Here is an 18,326-nt window from a genome sequence, read left to right on the forward strand (position 1 = left end):
TCCATATTTGAAAAATTCATTCTATATAGTTAACTTTATCATGAATCTCAGCTGTGGCAACTTGGTCAATCCTGTACCTTAGGTAGTAATGGATATAGTAAAGAAATGAGCCATCCTGGGAAGGGGTCCATTATTTTTACTTTAACCATAAAATCCCAAAATAGTCAATCTTACAGGTTAATTGTGAGAAATAATAAATGCACATCTTTGAAGTGCCATAACAAAATATATCATCCTTTCTAAATTTCTTTCAGTCTGCCCTCTCCAAGCAGGCACAGATGGAATGAAATACAGACGAAATGGCATATATTACTCACCCTGGGTTATTAGGTGTGATTGCTTCCAAAAATTCAGCAATGCAAAAGTACAACTAGAAAAAATTATTTTTTTTAAATTAAGATATATTTGATTTACAAACTTTGGAAAACATTTTTTAAAAGTCTTCTGTGAAAGAAGGTGATTTTATGGAGACTGCTGTACATATTTCATCAGATGGGCTCCTGGATTCAAAACTGACAGTCTATTTAGGTGGGCTTTAAATTCAGTGTGCAATGGATTTGCCAAGTACCCTGTGTCCTCTGAACAGCCAGGATTTGCTTCCAGATTTGAATAAACAATAAACAATGATTCTGTCAAAAGAAAGAACAGGGAATGTCAATTAAAAGACATCTGGTGAGTGACAAATTTATCCCAATGTAAAGTATCCAAAAGAATCCTAAGTCAAACAGAGGGCAATTTCATCAAGAAACATAACAAATCCAATTGAGCAGAAGATAACTTGAATCTCTCGACTGGTGGGAAGAAAATGATCCAGAGGACTGGGAAATTGGGAGTTTAATGTAAAATACTACAAGGTACTTTAGAATTCAAAGCATAAGATAATGGATTAATGAAGAATAATTAAAATTTACCCAGTTCATTCTCCAGATGAGATTTATAACAATTCATGAGTTCAGAGAATATCAACATTGATATCATAAGGAAAGTTGCTTTAAAAAAATCTCTAAAATAATCCCTGATTTAGAAATATACTGTTACTATAGACATTTTTAAATACCTTCCCCTTTAACTGTATCTTTTCTTTCCTTTTCTGGTTAGCCAGAAAAGCAGTGGGGCAGTAGACATTGGGAAAGGGGAAGGGTTAGCTCAGATAATCTGATCTGAAATTTACAAACCTTGTAAAGTTAGCTCGACTAGATAAATCTGTTGACAGGACAAGGCACTCAGAGACTTTTGTCATTGAGTTGGATGTTAAGATATAAAGCAAACAATATAAAAACAATGAAGGAAGGGAAAAAATTTTTCAGTGAAATTAAAATTAAACCCTAGGTCTATGAAGAGATGATTAAAATCTCAAAACGCATCATGAAACATTCACCATACATACTATGTAGAGAATAAAAAATGAAGAGAACGATTTTTGTCAGATTATTTTCAGTGTCACCCAGTTGAGAGAATATGCTGGCTCTGTAACACTGACCCCCATCTTTTGGGCATAAATATTACAGGGATGTATTAAATTCTTATTTTAAGAAGAATATCACTCTATGTGTCCCAATGCCTTGACTTTACATTTATTTTGGATTTGGTCTTCAATTCAATTTATGAATAGATTAACATGACCTAGAATCATAGAAACTTATAAATGGTAGGGAGCAGAAGAGAATTTTTGCCTAGCTGAACCACCATCTAATACTGAAATCTTTTTACACTATATGGAGATTGACTAAATGGTCTTGCAAACTATCTTTGAATCCCTTTAGTGAAGGAACTCACTTCATTCCCAGGCATTTTCATCATTGTTCACATGATCCATTTCTGTGCCAGATAGTAGCACCATCCTTGCAGCTACAAAAAAAAAAGCATCTGAAAGCACCTATAGAGAGGGAAATTACCAAAAAAATCTATTATGTGGTAGTATCCTTATAGATAAGGACACTAAGGACCAGAAAAAATGAATTAATTTACTAGACATCAGCCCTTTAGTCTCTGGCGGATCTGGGGATTAAATCCAGGTCTCCAAATTCAACAACTATACACTTTTCATGGCACCAGGGTTTTCTAAACTTTTTTGTAACATCCCTAACAGGAAAAAAATTTTGAACACATTTTCCTGATCTATATACTTATTTATCACCACACATAAGTATTATTGTATGATATCCAACACATATAAAAAGTTAAATTTGAAAAAATGAGACTAGAAAGTAAATATAAATAGAAGTCCGAATATTTTCTTGTTGAACCCCACATTGGAGATCACTGCATTTTATCACATTGGCTCCCTTATATAAATGAGGTAGACAGCTTATAACCCATTCTTCATCATCTCTCAAAATACGTAACAGTAAAAAACTAGACCACTGAAAGCACATCACAAATATTAACGAATGCCAGAACCTAAGATTAGGAGATCATGATTATTATCCTTAACACAAAGACTAGCACATCTGTTGTTTTTAAAATTATTTTCAATGAAAATGTGAGCTCCTAGAGTTAAATTTTTAACCTAAGAAAGTCACATTATGTCAATAGGTCACTGGAGAAATGCCAAAGAAAACTCGAGTCACTAGATGTGGCTCCTTTCCTTTGGGATCAAGGGATTAAAAAGAGTCAACCGAGTAAACATGGGGCTGCTAAAGACCTGGGGAAGTGTCTTGACCACTGTAGCATATACAGACATTTAATTAAAAGCAGAGACTTAATTTTTTATTTAACTTTTAATTCCAAAATAATTTCAAGCTTATAGGACAGTTGCAGAAATAATTTTAAAAAAAGAAACTAATACAGAGAACACCAATGTACTCCCTACCCAGATACCCAGATCCACTTTTTAACGTATTTCTACATTTGCCTCAATCTATCTATCTATCTACCTATCTATCTATCTATCTAAGGTGATTTGGAACTGTATGTGTCCCAGAAAATCATATTCTTAAAATCAATTCATTCCTGTTAGTGTGGACCCATCATAACTAGGATCTTTTGATGAGACTACTTCAGTTAAGGTGTGACCTACCTCATTTAGGATGGGTCTTAATCCCCTTATGGACATTTTCTCAGACTCTAATGATAAACCATTTCATGGTATATTGCTTTCAACAGTCTAGGAAAATAAAACAGTATCTATCTATGTTCTAAAAAAGCAGTGTTTTTACTATAGCATTTTTTTCATATAATTTTCGAACAGCTTTAGAAAGGGTACCCTGTATTATTCTGTCCCTTTCTGTCCTGAATTATTATGCCATGTATGGTGGAAGAAAAGAACCCTAAATGTTTACAACTAAATGCCCCCCTCAGAATCTAGATTAAATTACATAACTTCATGAAAACGTATTTGACACAGAAGAAAAGCCTTAAGTGGAGAAACTAGTTGATCCATTACAATTTAGAATAGTAAACCTGAAAAAAGACTTTTCTGCATGAGGTTTCTGGCTACAAAACTTACAGTAGAGAATTCCTCACCAAACTTCATTTTACTAATCATGGTTTTGAGATATGATGGTTCTATACCAAAATTTAGAAATCTGTAACCATTGAAGAAATGAGATTGTCTTTCAGTCCCATTAAAGCAAAAGTCATAACAGCAAGAATTGCCCCATATCTTCCACAGATGACAAAGACTGGTCTGAAGGTTAACACAGAGAAATCCATTTATGCTCTGCCTTTTTTGTGTAAGGGCAAAGAACTAGGGCCCAAAATAAAACAATTGTGATTTTAAGTACCTCAAGAGGATGCAGAATCACAAGCAGTCACACAAGAACTTTGATATGAACTACAAAAATGAAATGTCATCACAAGAGCTGGTGTGAAAACTTTAAAAAGAGATAATGCCTTCATACCACTTATGGGAGAATCTTTTGCTGCAACAATTCCTGCTGAAAGAAATACCTCGGGAAAAGGGTTACCTCCTAGAAAAGGGTTTTACCTTTTTAAAAATTATTAACAATCCATAATTTTAGAAGTAGTAGACACTAACTAGAACTATCATCTATTTTTAATTTTTTTATGACATTTTCCATTTGTTTTTCATTAATGCTCTAAGTCTTATGGATCTTGAGTGGGACAATAAGGTTTTTCCAAACTAGGTACCCTTCAGGCCCTTGATCTCTGAGACAAAAGAGGGAGGGAGATATTTTTCATTCCAGCACTGACTAAATTTTAGAAATGAGGGAGAGAAAAAAATCACAGGAGTCTCTGTCACTGACAGGCTCTGTGGTTTGGGGCAATGATGAAGATACGTCATTCACTAGTGTTTTCTTACACAAATAATGAGCAATCTGAGGAGGAAATCAAGAAAAAATATCCATTTACAATAGCAACTAAAAGAATCAAATATCTAGGAACAAATTTAACCAAGGCTGGAAAGGACTTGTACACAGAAAAGTACAAAACATTGCTAAAAGAAGTTAAAGAAGACCTAAATAAATGAAAGGACATTCCATGTTCATGAAGTGGAAGACTAAATATCATTAAGATGTCAGTCCTACCCAAAATGATTTACAGATTCAACACAATACCAACCAAATTCCAACAGCCTACTTTGCAGAAACGGAAAAGCCAATTATCAAATTTATTTTGAAGGTTCAGGGCCTGAAAAGCCAAAAACATCTTGAGAAGGAAAATGAAGTTGAAGAACTCACACTTCCTGACTTTAAAGCATATTACAAGCTACAATAGACAGAACAGCATGATTCTGGCATAAAGATAAATATATCAACCAATGATCAAATTGAGAGTTCAGAAATAGACCCTCACATCTACGGCCAATTGATATTTGACAAGGCCATCAAGTCCACTCAACTGGGAAAGAATATTATTCTTTTCAGAAAAATGGTGCAAAATGAAAGAGAACCACTTATCTCACACCACATACAAAGATTAACTCAAAATGGATCACAGACCTAAATATAAGAATGAGGACCATAAAACTCCAAGAAGAAAATGTAGGGAAATCTATTCAAGATCTTATGGTAGGCAATGGCTTCTTAGATTTTACACCCAAAGCACAAGCAATGAAAGAAAATAGATAAATGGAACCTCCTCAAAATTAATAACTTTTCTGCATCAAAGGACTTTGTCAAGAAAATTAAAAGACAACCTACTCAATGGGAAAAAAAATTTGGGAACCACATATCTGACAAAGGTTTAATATCCAGAATATATGAAGAAATCCTAAAACTCAGCAATAAAAACACAAACAATCCAATTGAAAAATGGGCAAAAGACTTGAATAGACATTTCTCCAAAGTGGAAATACAAATGGCTAAAAAGCACATAAAAAGATGTTCAACATCACTGGCTATTAGGAAAATGCAAATCAAAACCACAATGAATTATCATTTCACATCTACTAGAAGGGCCACTATTTAAAAAAAAAAGCAGGAAGCCATAGGTGTGGAGAGGATACGGAGAAATAGGAGCACTCATGCATTGCTGGCGGAAATGTAAAATGGTGCAGCTGTGGTGGGAGACTGGAGGTTCCTCAGGAAGCTAATATAGAATTGTCATATGATCCAGCACCCCCTGCTACTAGGTGTAAACCTAAAAGAATGGGACTTGATCAGATGTTTGCACTCCAATGTTCATAGCGGCATAATTCACAATTGTCAAAAGACAGAAGCAACCCAAGTGTCCATCAACTGATACATGGATAACAAAATGTAGTATATACATACAATGGAATATTCTTCAGCTGCTAAAAGGAAGTTAGTTCTAATATACGTGACAACATGGATGAAACTTGAAGATATCATGCTGAGTGAAATAAACCAGGGACAAAAGGATAAATATTGTATGATCTCACTGATTTGAAATAATCAGAATAAATAAACTAATAATCAGAATCTAGGATATAGGTTACTAGGGGACAGGATGGGGTTAGGGAATGGGAGGTTAAGGCTTTAAATATACAGGATTCCTGTTTGGAATGATGGTAATGTATTGGTAATGGATGGCGGTGATGGTAGAACACTGTAAATGTAATTTATAGCACTGAAATATATATCTGAATGTGATTTAAAGGGAAATGTTAGATTGCATGTATGGTAAGAATAAAAATTTAAGCAAAATCCAGTGATCTATACTACACAAACAGTAAGTTAAACAATGGACCATGTTCACAGAACAATTATAAAAATATGCTATCATCAATTGTAACAAATGTTCCAAAGCAAGTTGTTAACAATAGGGTGTATATGGGAATCCTGTATTGTATGCATGATTGTTCTGCAACCCCACAACTTCTCTAATAAAGAAAAATATTAATGCAAATTGCCCAAACCAAGTATTTTGTGGATTAAATAAAATTACTTGCAAAATTATTTCTCCAATCCAGACCTCCCATCTTCTCCCCAGACTACTGTATTTTAAAACATCTCAAACTCAGCAGCATTTTATTCAGATGTACCTTCTCCCTTCTCCCACTATGGAGTTCACACAGTATTATCCATTTCAGTGAAGGGTCCACACCGTGTTAGCCCAGAAGTCCAGAAGTTTCCTTCCAAACTTTCCCCTTCCCCAGATCTCAGGTCCAATACTTTAAAAAGCTCTATATCCTTTTTCTTCATAAAAATCTCTTAAACATGTTCAATTTCCCCCATCTCCCTGCCTTTTCCACCTATGGGTTAATTAGTATAGCCTTTTTTCATGTCCTTGAAGCTACTACTTTTCCTACCATGAGAGTCATTCCTTCTCATGTTAACTCCATCTGGAAGCCCCTTCCACTCCTAATTTGCCAAGCTAGGCTAACCCATTCTTCAAATCACTTTTCCTCAAGGAATCCTTGCCAGGTATAATGGTTAATTTCATGTGTCACCTTGGTTAGGTTCTGATGTCCAGTTGTTTGATAAAATTAGCATTGGCCTGATTGTTACTCTGAGGGTATTTTATGGATTTAAGACATTAGTCAGTTGGTTGCGTCTTTGGCTATTACATCTACCATCAACAAAAGAAACTGCCTTCAGCAATGAGAGAAATCTCATCCAAATAGGTGAAGGCCTTAAAGGAAGAACTGGGGACTTCAGCAGCCAGGAAGAAGAATTTCTATATCTACTTCAGCCAGGACTCCTGGAAATTCATCGAAACCTTCATCGGCATTCCTAACTTGCAACCTGCTCTACAGAATTTGGATCTGTCAATCCCCACGGTCGTGTGGGCCAATTCCTAAAATATATCTCAATTAGATCTATCATCTATCTATCTATCTATCTATCTCCTTTCGGCTCTATATCTCTGGAGAACCCTGACTAACAATAAACCTAGTGTGGTAGTTTGAAGTTGAATGGACCTAAGAAAGGGTCATGTTCTTGAGGACAGCATTTTGAGTGAAATGCACCAGAAATGAAAGACAAACATTATAACACCTCACTAATATGGACTAACTATAATGTATAAACTCCGAGAATTGAATCTTATAGCATAGGTTATCAGGGGAAGGCTTATGGTAAAGGTCCCCAGATTGTAAGCTCTTACAGCAGTCACATCTATTCCTGAATTGGAATGGCTATCTCCAGATTCTGAGATGCTGATCCCTTTGTGTATAACCCGATCAACTGAAACTCAGAGCTAGAGGTCGGCAGCTATGAATGTCAGTATAACTTCATACAGCAACTGTTAAAAAGCTGAAAAAGAGTTCAGACTTCAATTAGAGATATGAATGAAATGGATCTGGTAGGACTAAGGCAAATCAGGCCAAAGGGTAAAGGACGATATTGACCGTGTTTTAAAACCTCAATGTCTGTGTGAGACTAAAGGAAGAGATGTTTATTTAGTGCAGGATCTATACTTTCTGTAACACACTAAATAATTTAACTTGTACAGTCAGTTTATTCAAACACCATAATTACATGGAACTTAGAATAGGAAGTGACATCTGGTAGGTTTGTACAGTTTAGTTTACCCTGACACATCCCAAAGTAATTTGGGCAGGGAATAAGAATGTATTTGCATGGCTCCCATGAGGAACTGGGGGAAAATGCAGAAATATTAAACTTCCCCAGCTGGGGAATTACTGGTATTCTCACAAGCATTCAGGACTACCATTTTAGTAGGCCAAGCCCTAGATCTTGGGACTTGCCCTTATAAAGCTTGTTATTGCAAAGGAGTGGCTAAGCCTACTTATAATCATGCCTAAGAGTCTCCCCAGAGAATCTCTTCTGTTGCTCAGATGTGGGCTCTCTCTCCCTAAGCCCACTCAGCAGTTGAATTCATTGCCCTCCACCCTACATGCGACATGACTCCCAAGGGTGTAAATCTCCCTGATGATGCAGGGCGTGGCTCCCAGGGATGAGCCTGGACCCGGCATTGTGGGATTGAGAATGTCTTCTTGACCAAAAGGGAGAAGCAAAATGAAACAAAATAAGGTCTCAGTGGCTGAGAGATATTAAATGGAGTTGAGAGGTCATTCTGGAGGGTATTCCTATGCACTATATAGATACCCCTTTGTAGTTTTTGGTGTATTGGAGTAGCTGGAGGGAGATGCCTGATGCTGTCGAACTGCAACCTACTGGCCTTGATTCTTGAAGGTGATTGTATAGCTATGTGTGTTGCATGGTGTGACTGTTTGATTGTGGGGACCCTGTGGCTTGCACTTTCTTCGTCCACTGTGTGGACAGATGAGTGGAGAAATGGGGACAAAAATTAGTTGAAGAGTGGGATGGGTTGGGGGGATGGGATGTTTTGGGTGTTCATTTTTGCTTTTATTTTTATTTTTGTTTTTATTTTGGAGTAATGAAAATGTTCAGGGATTGGTTGTGGTAATGGGGCACAGCCATGCAGCAGTGCTGTGAACAGCTGATTGTTCACTGTGGATGACTGTATGGTATGTGAATACATCTCAATAAAACTGAATTAAAAAAAAAAAGACCATGTTCTTAAAGCTAATCTATTCCTATGGGTGTAGACCTATTGTTCGTGGGACCTTTTGATTAGGTTATTTCAATTGAGGCATGCCCCAGGTGGGTATTAATCCTCTTACTGGAGCCCTTTATAGGAACATAAAATATGGAGAAAACACAGAAGCTAAGAGAGAAAACAGAGAATAAGATAGTGAAGCCAGAAGCTGGATGCAACAAAACTGGGAAGAGAAGGGAGAGACCAGTAGATGCCATGTGCTTTTCCATGAGACTGAGGAGTCCAGATGTCATCTGATGATGTCTTGATTTGGACATTTTCATGGCTTTAGAACTGGAAGCTTGTAAGTTAACAAATCCCCATTGAAAAGCCAGCCCATTTCTGGTATATTGCGTTTTGGTAACTTTAGCAAACTATAACCACTGGCCTTCTTTCTTGACCAGGTCAAGTCTTAACATTCCATGCTGCCATTGTACCATGAAGCTTCTGGCAGCAGGCCTCAGAGTTTACTTCACTCATTCCTTTATCGTGTTATTTTCTGCCACATGAAAGGTACTGTGCTTGGTGCTGAGGATACAGTGATGGATAAATAAACAAAGCCCTGTCCTTGGGAAGTTTACATTCTAGGATGGAGAAAGACAAGTAGCCATTACACATCAGGACAAGCTGATGCATACTTACCCTAAGGAAGAAGATACTTCAGAGAATTGTAATTTTACACTTACTTGTGGGCTTCTTTGGTGAATGCCTTTCTCCCATGGTACGCCAGGTCATGAGCACGGGAGGATGCCACACATTTTGTGTTTTCCATTTTATGCCCTGTCCCCCCCACCCTTTTTGACCCACCACAACTACAAATTACCCCTACCCCCAAACTAGGAAAATATCACTTTTAATAAAAAGTGAAATTAGTGTATATTTTTAAAGCTAGAATTTTTCATGGATCCTTTCCAATAAAGAAAGGTTTCAAAGCATTAATGATTAAAAGGGCATCTGCACCAGGTCTTGCATGTGAGGGGGGAAAGATGAAAACTGGCTTCCTAAGGAATAAATAAAGTTATCGTATAAGTCAGTCTCTTTTTTTTCCCCCTCCTTTTTGGTATGCCTTACATTTCATCACGACAGATACATGATGTACAGAGTCATGCAGGGAGGAGAAGAGGCTGTTTTAACCTTTAGAACCAAAGAAAAACATCCTCACATTCTAAATTGAATTAATTCTTTAAACTTGCCTTCTCAAGAACAGGGAACACCTACTTCTGAACATAAAATTTTGGATTCTGTTATGCCAAAGACTTAACAGGGTGGGGGTGTGCATTCATAGACCAGTGAAAAATCAACTTTTGACACCGTAAAGTGACAATTTCTAACTAGGGGGAAAGTCCAACTCTTTTCTCTGATAGACAGTAATCTCCTGCTTAGACTCATTTAATTAAGTGGAAGTACTTTCTTTATTCCAGTGAATTTTCAAGACGCTAAGAAGAAATGAAATTAGAGTTCTACTGTTTACATTTGGATAAATGTAGGCAACTCAAGCTGTCTTCATCTGGGAAGCTTGAGCCTTTCCAGAGAGATGAAACTTTTTGCATTAAGCAAATATAAATAGGAAATCTCCTAGCATCATCAAGTACTCGCAGGTTCTTAAAGTCACGGCTCAGTTAATCATTTGCTTCTAGAATGTTTTCCTCCAAGAACAAGGAAATGTTTAATTACGTATTTTTTAATTACTCAAAATATTCTCCATTTTGCCTTCACACACTTTTTTTGTATCACATGTCTCTGAAATTCAATAAAAGAAGGAAGCATTATGTGAACGGCCTGCTTTCAAACCTAATTCATAATAAGAAAATATCACTAACAGAAAGACAGGTGTTTGCACTTCAGTAATTTATATGCAGGTCACCTCGTAATACAATAAGCAAAGCTGTTTGATGATAGAAGGAATTCCAGGCTCCAAGACATAACCCCTTTATTTTATGCAATAATCCATACAACTGAACCCCAACTGGTAAAACAAATGATACCCTCAGAGTCTGTTGAATTTACTTGGATGGTTATTAAAGATAGTCAATACTCAGTCAAAGGACTGGCATACCTCTTGGTACACCTTCAATTTTCAAGAAACCTTGTTGGGTAAAATGCCCTTCCCCCTCTACATATTCATACATAACTACACCCGTAATGGCTGAATGGTAACTCTGTAGAAAGAGTGACAGATGGCCTTGGGGCCATTACAATAGAATCATTGGCTGTAACACAAAGCTTTCCCATAACTAGGGAAATATGTTCGCATTTGTGGTTTTTCTGATGCCTTCAAATGAATGTTCCTACGTCACAGCTACATCTTGTTTGGATGCCTTTTCCCCCTTGGGTAAATGAACAAAAGGACATATTCTTAGAGCTGGCCTGACAGAAATTAGCAGTCTACTTTCATCCCTGCCTTGTGTAACTTTCTTTGAGCTGCTCTATTTACTTATGCTCTATTTCAAAAACTAAGAGAAATTGAAAAAGTATAATGAATTTGTTACCTGAAGAAAGCTAAGTAATTGGGAAGAAGGATTAACCTTCCATCAGGACACTTACTATGTTTACTCAAAAAAATTTAGAAAGGAAGAGACATAGGTGGCAGGAAGAAGCTCATGGAAATGAAGCCCCACTGATCAAGTGTTCACATTATTCACCGTACATGAACTTTCAGAATGTGATCCTTTGCAGTACCTAAGGACGTAAGTTCAATTATTTGTCCTTTTGGACTTGCCCAGAAAGTTTGACATAAAAATAAAAACATAAATTTCTATGATTTTAATTTTTTATCATATGTTTCCTGCATTTATCCAAAAATCTGGGTGCCCAATATCATGCCCATAGGTTTATACAAATGAGTATCAAGGCACATAAACTAAAAGAAAATTCCCATCAAATGCCAACCAGGCTACAAAGATGAACAAGTCTTCATTTGTTAACAAGCTGCATACACTCAGAGAACTGAAAGCTAACCAAGAGTTCCCCACAAGTACAATAGCACAGTATTCAAGTCCAAAGAAAACAGTAAAAAGAGTAACGTACACACATTTTTAGAAAAGAAATAAAAACAAAAGTTACTTACACTTTTGCTACGAGAAAGCAAATCACAAGTCTTCCTTTCCATGGTGTGTTTAAGTAAATCAAGCAGGCACTAGTTGTTTCCAGTGTCAGTGCTCACACTGCAACAATTATCCACTCAAAAGTCAACTGGCATGCTGAAACGAAAGGCAAGGAAATGTTTAATTGAGTATATGATTAACATGTGCACTTAGAAATGCTGTCTTAGACTAGGACAGTAATTCTTCAATAATTCATCGGAACAGGCTATGATGGTGTTGTGGTACTTTGTTTAAAGCAATAAAAGTACACATAAGCAATGTTTCCAGGACAGTTTTTTGCTAAATGTAAGAGATTTCTAGCACCATCTGTTTTCCATTCAATATTCAAGCCTACATTTTTAGTGGCTGATAAAAAATGGGTATGGTAGCCACACCGTCAAGTTACATACATGAAATGAAGATGCAAACTCAACTGTATATGTGCTGATTCTTGCTGGTAAGTCTAGGAACCCCGCAATTTTCTACTAAGGGTTAACTAAGGAAGCCTTGTCTGCTACTGGAGGAATCTTACTCACATCTGAAGGGAAGAGACCTCTGAAAACTTCTCTGTTTCATTAGCAATAATTCCACCCTATGTTGAAGTCAGCCCAATGGTTCTTCAGTAAATGTAGTGAGTTCTTTACCCCTTCCACTCAAAGAGGTTGTAAGGAATGGTTGGGAGAAGTTGAGGGCAAACAGCTGACCTAGTCAATTAAAAAAAAAAACAGCTGACCTAGTCAAGCTATAACTGTTATTTCAAAGAATATTCCAGAATAGTTGTCACTTGGTACAGATAACCTTATCACCTACTCTTTGCTTTCCATTAGTCACTAGGAAGGAGAGTCTCTGTTTTCAGTTTTGAGGAAAGAAGAAATGGAAAAGCTTTATGTGCTGTTGTTCATTTCTGATATTAAACTATAGCTGGACATGACTTGCAGAGTTGCAGGGTACACGTGCATTTGGGCTAAAGTTCCTCATAGGAAAGGACTCATGCTAAGGAAGAGGGAATGAGGCAAACAGGCTTCACCAAAACACAAAACTTCTGACATTGTATTTAGAGGCTAATTCTAAAGGCATATAGTTCTTTTATTTGAATTTGTTGCAAGCGTCTCAATAGACGCATGTCTAAGTTTAAGGAATAAGAGTGAGCAAGGTCTGAAAGAGTTTATTTTGCTAAAATGATTGAAAAAATCAAAGTACAAATAGTGTGAATCATACATTCATAAAATAAGCAAAACAAAATAGGCATATATATAAAAAAACACACAAATGTGGGGAGGATTTCAGGGAACACAGCACCAAGGCCAGGCCCCTGGAAGAGGCCAGCCATCTGTAGCAGAGGAAGGAGATGATCCACAAATGGAAACTGTTCAACTGGGACACCTTTGCAGTTACCTTTGCAGATTAGTTACAATGCTGAGAAATTTGTAGGTGCTCAGAAAATGCAGTATTATTTTATTTTAATAAAATTATATTATTTTATTCACCTAGGTCAATTTAAGAAGTGGACAGAAATCATATAAACTGTGAACTAAATATTCCATCTCTTTAGAAAAAAAAAACTGCTGTGGAAGGCTTGGGAGGCTTACACATTATCAGAGGAAATCTCATTCAAAATAGTTAATTATTCATTCAACACTTAATGTGTACCCTGAGGGGCAACTATGTGTTGCCCCTGGTGGGGTAGTGATTCAATGATTTTAAATTTAAAAATCCCTCAATTCAAACAAATAACGAATTTGGCCTGATAAGGTTTTGCTGAATAAATTAGGTTTTTAACAAATGGTTACACTGATGATTTGCCTTGGCATTATTTAAAGAACATCATTACAGATATGTCCCTATAGGAATTTAGAACCACAGGAATTTTAACAGGCAAACGGATTTCATTGAAAACTGATAGCTGATAGGATGGACCCTCTCAGCTTCTGTATCTTTGGGACAGCGGCCTGGCTAGGAGAGCACAGACCTTGGAGCCAAAGAGGTATAGGTTAGAATGTCAGCCCTCCACTGACACTCTGTGTAGCTTTGGGTAAGTTACTTAACCTCTCTGAGCTGTTTCCAGATCTGTAAAACAAAGATAATAAAACACATGGGTGTTTTGAGTTTTAATGAACTAATAGGTATAAAGAATCCAGGAGAATACTTGGCACCTAGGAGATGCTTAGCTCTCATCACCAGTATCATCAATCATCACTACCTTCTTCTCTTAGTATCAAATGGTAAGTGACAACAACAATAATCCATCCTTATATTTGCCCCTGAAAGTGCTCAACTCCATCAAAGAAGACAGGCAAATACACTTTCAATGAAGCAGTAATGAATAATGCATCATTTAGGGTCTCAGAAGTAATCAGACAGCATACTCATATAGGATCATTTAAAGACAGTTTCATAAAGAGACTATGATATGTGGACAGGTTAGAGGAACCCACTAGGAATGGTACAGTACCTGGAGTTAGCAAATAATGGAACTTTTATCACCCATAGTCTCAAAAGGACAGGGAGTGGGATCACTAGTCAGTACCTAGGAGGGAGTGATATAGAGTGTTCTGTCTTGATCATGAGGGTTACTTTCTGGGACTTAACTAATCTGAAGTGACCCTGAAAGGAAGGAGCTCAGGAGATGAACATGGATCTCATTCTCTTCCCTCCCTCTGATCTCCTGTAGGGATACCCCACTGGCCAAATGCAACCAGAAGCCAGAGGGCAAAGGAAGCTGCTGATGTGAACCCCACTGCTCAGCCTCCCAGCCACCCAGGGTGGGATAGGATGGAAGATGAATCTGGAGGAGAAATGGAAGACATGCAATAAAAATTTGATCTGCAGTCTGAAGAGGATCGTACTTTTCTGCAACCTCATTTCATCCTAAGAAAAACATCTTTAATTTATCTATAATCCTCATAATAACCCTGAAAAGTAGATATTGTTAATGTATTAACCCCATTGTACAAAAGAGGAAATCAGCTCCAAGAAGTTAAGTAAACTGTCCAGTAAATAGCAGAACCAGGATACAAACCTGGTTTGTCTGGCTCCAAAGTGCATGTTTTTGTCTACTGTGCCACATGGATTTTCTACCAATATCATGAACCGATGCATCTTAATTATCAACAAGTGGTAACCTCTTGCAAATATTCAAGCTGGGCCTCAGCCAAAGAATGTTTGATAAAAAGGTATACTCTTTGGAAGGCAGTTATCTCAGTTCTTACAAATTCCTCCTTAGCAAGGATAATGCAGTGAGACAGCAGAAACACTTTCTCCCTCGAGGTGCACTAAAAAGAAAAACCAGGTGAGAAGAATGCTGGAACATGCAATTTCATTACTATGGGGGCTCCAACCTAAAAGTTAATTAGGGATAAGGAAGAGAAAGCTCCTGTAGGGAGAGCACTTTAGAAATGAAACTGAAGAGAGGAGGCAGGTAGAATGGATGGTGCCAGCACATTCAGAGACAGAACCTGAACAGGAGCCCCTGTATAAATTGATGCAAGGATAAAAGAGTTAAGACAGGTTCTTTCCTGGAGATTAATGAATAATATAGAGGAAAAAGTTGTAGGCTGGTCATCAGAATAAATCAGTTTGATTTTCATCTATGAGTCATACGTACAAACTGTATCGTATTAGGAAAATCCCTTCTCTTTTCTCCTCTACCAGTTGCTTGCTTCCCTGCAAAGTGGAGATAATGATATCTCCACAACCCACCTCACAGGGTCATTATGAGGATTAATTAGATAAAATGTCTCAGAAAGTTTTTAGGAACTATAAATTTCCCTGAAAATGTAAGTTAATTCTATTCATTTAAATTTCAAATGTCCCAATGCACTCTGAAACATAAGAGTGAAAAATGTTTATAATTATCTGCAAATAGGAGAGGCTACCAAATGTGTTTTGTGTATTTCAGAGAAATTTTTTTATGCTTCCTTTCTTTCGGAACTAATATTTTGTTTCTTCCACACTGTAACTCAGTTTGTGTAGTGATTGCTAAATTATAAAGAAATTGAGATGCATACATTGAAAGAAAACATTTTTGAACACATAATTTGTGACAGGCATTGGTCTAAGCTCTCAGAAAACCACCAAACTTTCTAGAGACAGAAAAGAACTGTTTTGGTGCAGTTGCCTAAAAAAAGGACTGGGGTTAATGGATTAGGTCTGTCTGCAACTTAGTGTCTTTTTTACCTCATCTAAAGATTTTTCTAAGGATACATTAAAAAGACATCAAAGTGAGACCTAGTCTCTTCCCTCGATTAGATTCAATGCTGAAAGAAAAATAACTATAGATATGCTACATATAAAAAAGGAAGGTTGATCACTGTAAAAAAGACAATGCCAGAGAAATAAAATAATAACAGGCTCAATTTATCAAAGATTATCCAATCAAAATATGTGCAGGCAAGAAATGAGAAGGAGGCAATGCAAGAACTAAACACTCAAAAAGTTCAAAGAAAAGAAGCGTATGAGGAGGTAAAACAGATTTTGCATGGTAATGTTTGACTTGTTGCTATGGGTCCTTAAAAATGCCTACTACCATAATTTGCCTTCCTCACACATAACATAGGTAATCTGAACATTTGCTTCAGTTGTCCCTCTGCTAAATCTGTGGCAGAGACAAAGGAAGAAAGTACTGTTATTAATTTACACCTTCCAAAGTTGGACTTAGGAGGACAGGGTCCTCCCTGGCCCAAATGTAATGTTGGCCATCTAGGTTCCTTGACATTTGCATCCTACCCATCCTCCCTCTTTTCTCCATGGTGCCCTGTACAGGCTGTTTTTGTTTGTTTGTTTTGTTTTTGCATCTAAGCTCCTTTAAGAGGCCATCGAATCTGAGATCTAGAAAGTTCTCATGGTACAAAGGAGGAAACTAAATGTATAGGGAGCCTAGTAACTCACCCTAGTTCACAGAGCTGGCTGGTACAATGCAGAAATTAGACTAAGGCTTCTGTCCACCATGCCCAGTGCTCTGTCCAACTTATGATACGGTCCTGAACACTGATTTTCTAAAACTAATTCTATAGGTCAGCTCAGATGCACCTTCAAGGCTGCCTATGATAACACAAGGATGATTGTGCCCTGTAGCCCTCACAGAGACTATAGCACTGTTTGTTTGGCCTACAAATTAGCAAAGGTAATTTTTTTTTTAAATAGAATGCTCAATATTGGTATATATATGAAGAAATATGCATTTTCATATGTTGATGATGAGCTTTCAAAATCACATTAAGTCTTTAGAAAGCAATTTGATAAGTACCACAGGCTTTAATGGTATTAATATACTTTTATATGATAATACAAGAAGTAACTTGAAATATGGAAAGTACTTTGTATGCAAAGGTGTGCTCTGAAATGCTATAATACAATAGAATAACAAAAAATTGGAAACAGTTTAGTTGTCCAATTGTACAGCAATAGCTAAATAAAATATAAGGAATCTCCTGAAGTACTAGGCAATTAAAAATGTATATTTTACAAGACATTGTATTTGTATGAGAAAATGTTCATGGTTTAAGATAAGTCAAAAAAGAAGCATTAAAAATTCTAAATGGTATACAATATTTCATCCTCACTTTGGCAGTCAACTGACCTCCCTTTTTACTTTAGACATAGTACTGGTGACAGTAAAAAAAAGAAAATCTCCGGGCTCTATGTCACTTAGAAAATCAATTATTGAGTTCTCTCTATGATGAAAACCCTGTGCTAGGTTCTGGGGAGGCAAAATGCACAGAACCCTGAGACAAATGCATAACGAATAACTAAATCAGTAAACAGGAGTTGGGGTTTTATAGGACTAACAGGAGTTCAATCCATGGTATATTTTCATATTAATTATAAATTTGAAAAAAATTTCAAGGAAAAGGAGGAAACGTCTGTCACTATTTACAACCGACACTGAGAAAATAATAAATTAACAATAGGTCTCCTTTCCTAGGTTTAGCTTCAGCAGGCTGATTGTACCCTTTCATTGCTTTTGAGCCTCTATTTAATGTCTCCCTGAACAGCATGGAAAACTGCACCTCAACTTCCTGCCTCACTCCATTTCACTTTCCCTCACCTCCTTTCCTCCAGTCAGAGAGGATGACGTGTTTCTCCTCTTATGCAAAGACATGTCTTTCGCCTATTCTTTATCTTCTTTCCCCCTCTCTGCTCTAACTCTACTGGTTCTCTCTCTTCAAGCTTTACATATTCTCTAGCAGCTTTTCCACTTGTAAAATAAAATCTCCAATAGCCATATACTCTCTCCCCTCCAGATATCATTCTTTTTCTCTTCACAATCAAGTTCTTTGAAAGAACTGTCTATTAAATGCACTCTTATTTCTTCACTCACAGCTTCTACTTCTCAACCTACTGTGAACTAAC

At 36.8% G+C, this 18,326-nt stretch overlaps 1 protein-coding gene across 8 annotated transcripts in view; it reads right to left on the bottom strand.

Annotated features, from left to right (window-relative positions):
* PDE4D (phosphodiesterase 4D) overlaps window positions 1-18,326 on the bottom strand; it is a 1,663,062-nt gene that overhangs the window by 1,278,659 nt on the left and 366,077 nt on the right. For 7 of the 8 annotated variants that reach the window (XM_037799050.1, XM_037799045.1, XM_037799053.1 and 4 more), the window contains one exon: window positions 11,960-12,092. In XM_037799050.1, coding sequence (XP_037654978.1) covers window positions 11,960-12,001 — 42 coding nt within the window. In that variant the 5' untranslated portion in view covers window positions 12,002-12,092. Of the gene's footprint in view, window positions 1-11,959; window positions 12,093-12,511; window positions 12,611-18,326 lie in introns of those variants that run through there. The other variant, XM_037799051.1, reaches the window with a different exon arrangement.

The sequence above is a fragment of the Choloepus didactylus genome, chromosome 11, assembly GCF_015220235.1.
Source record: "Choloepus didactylus isolate mChoDid1 chromosome 11, mChoDid1.pri, whole genome shotgun sequence".
Taxonomy (NCBI): Eukaryota; Metazoa; Chordata; class Mammalia; order Pilosa; family Megalonychidae; genus Choloepus; species Choloepus didactylus.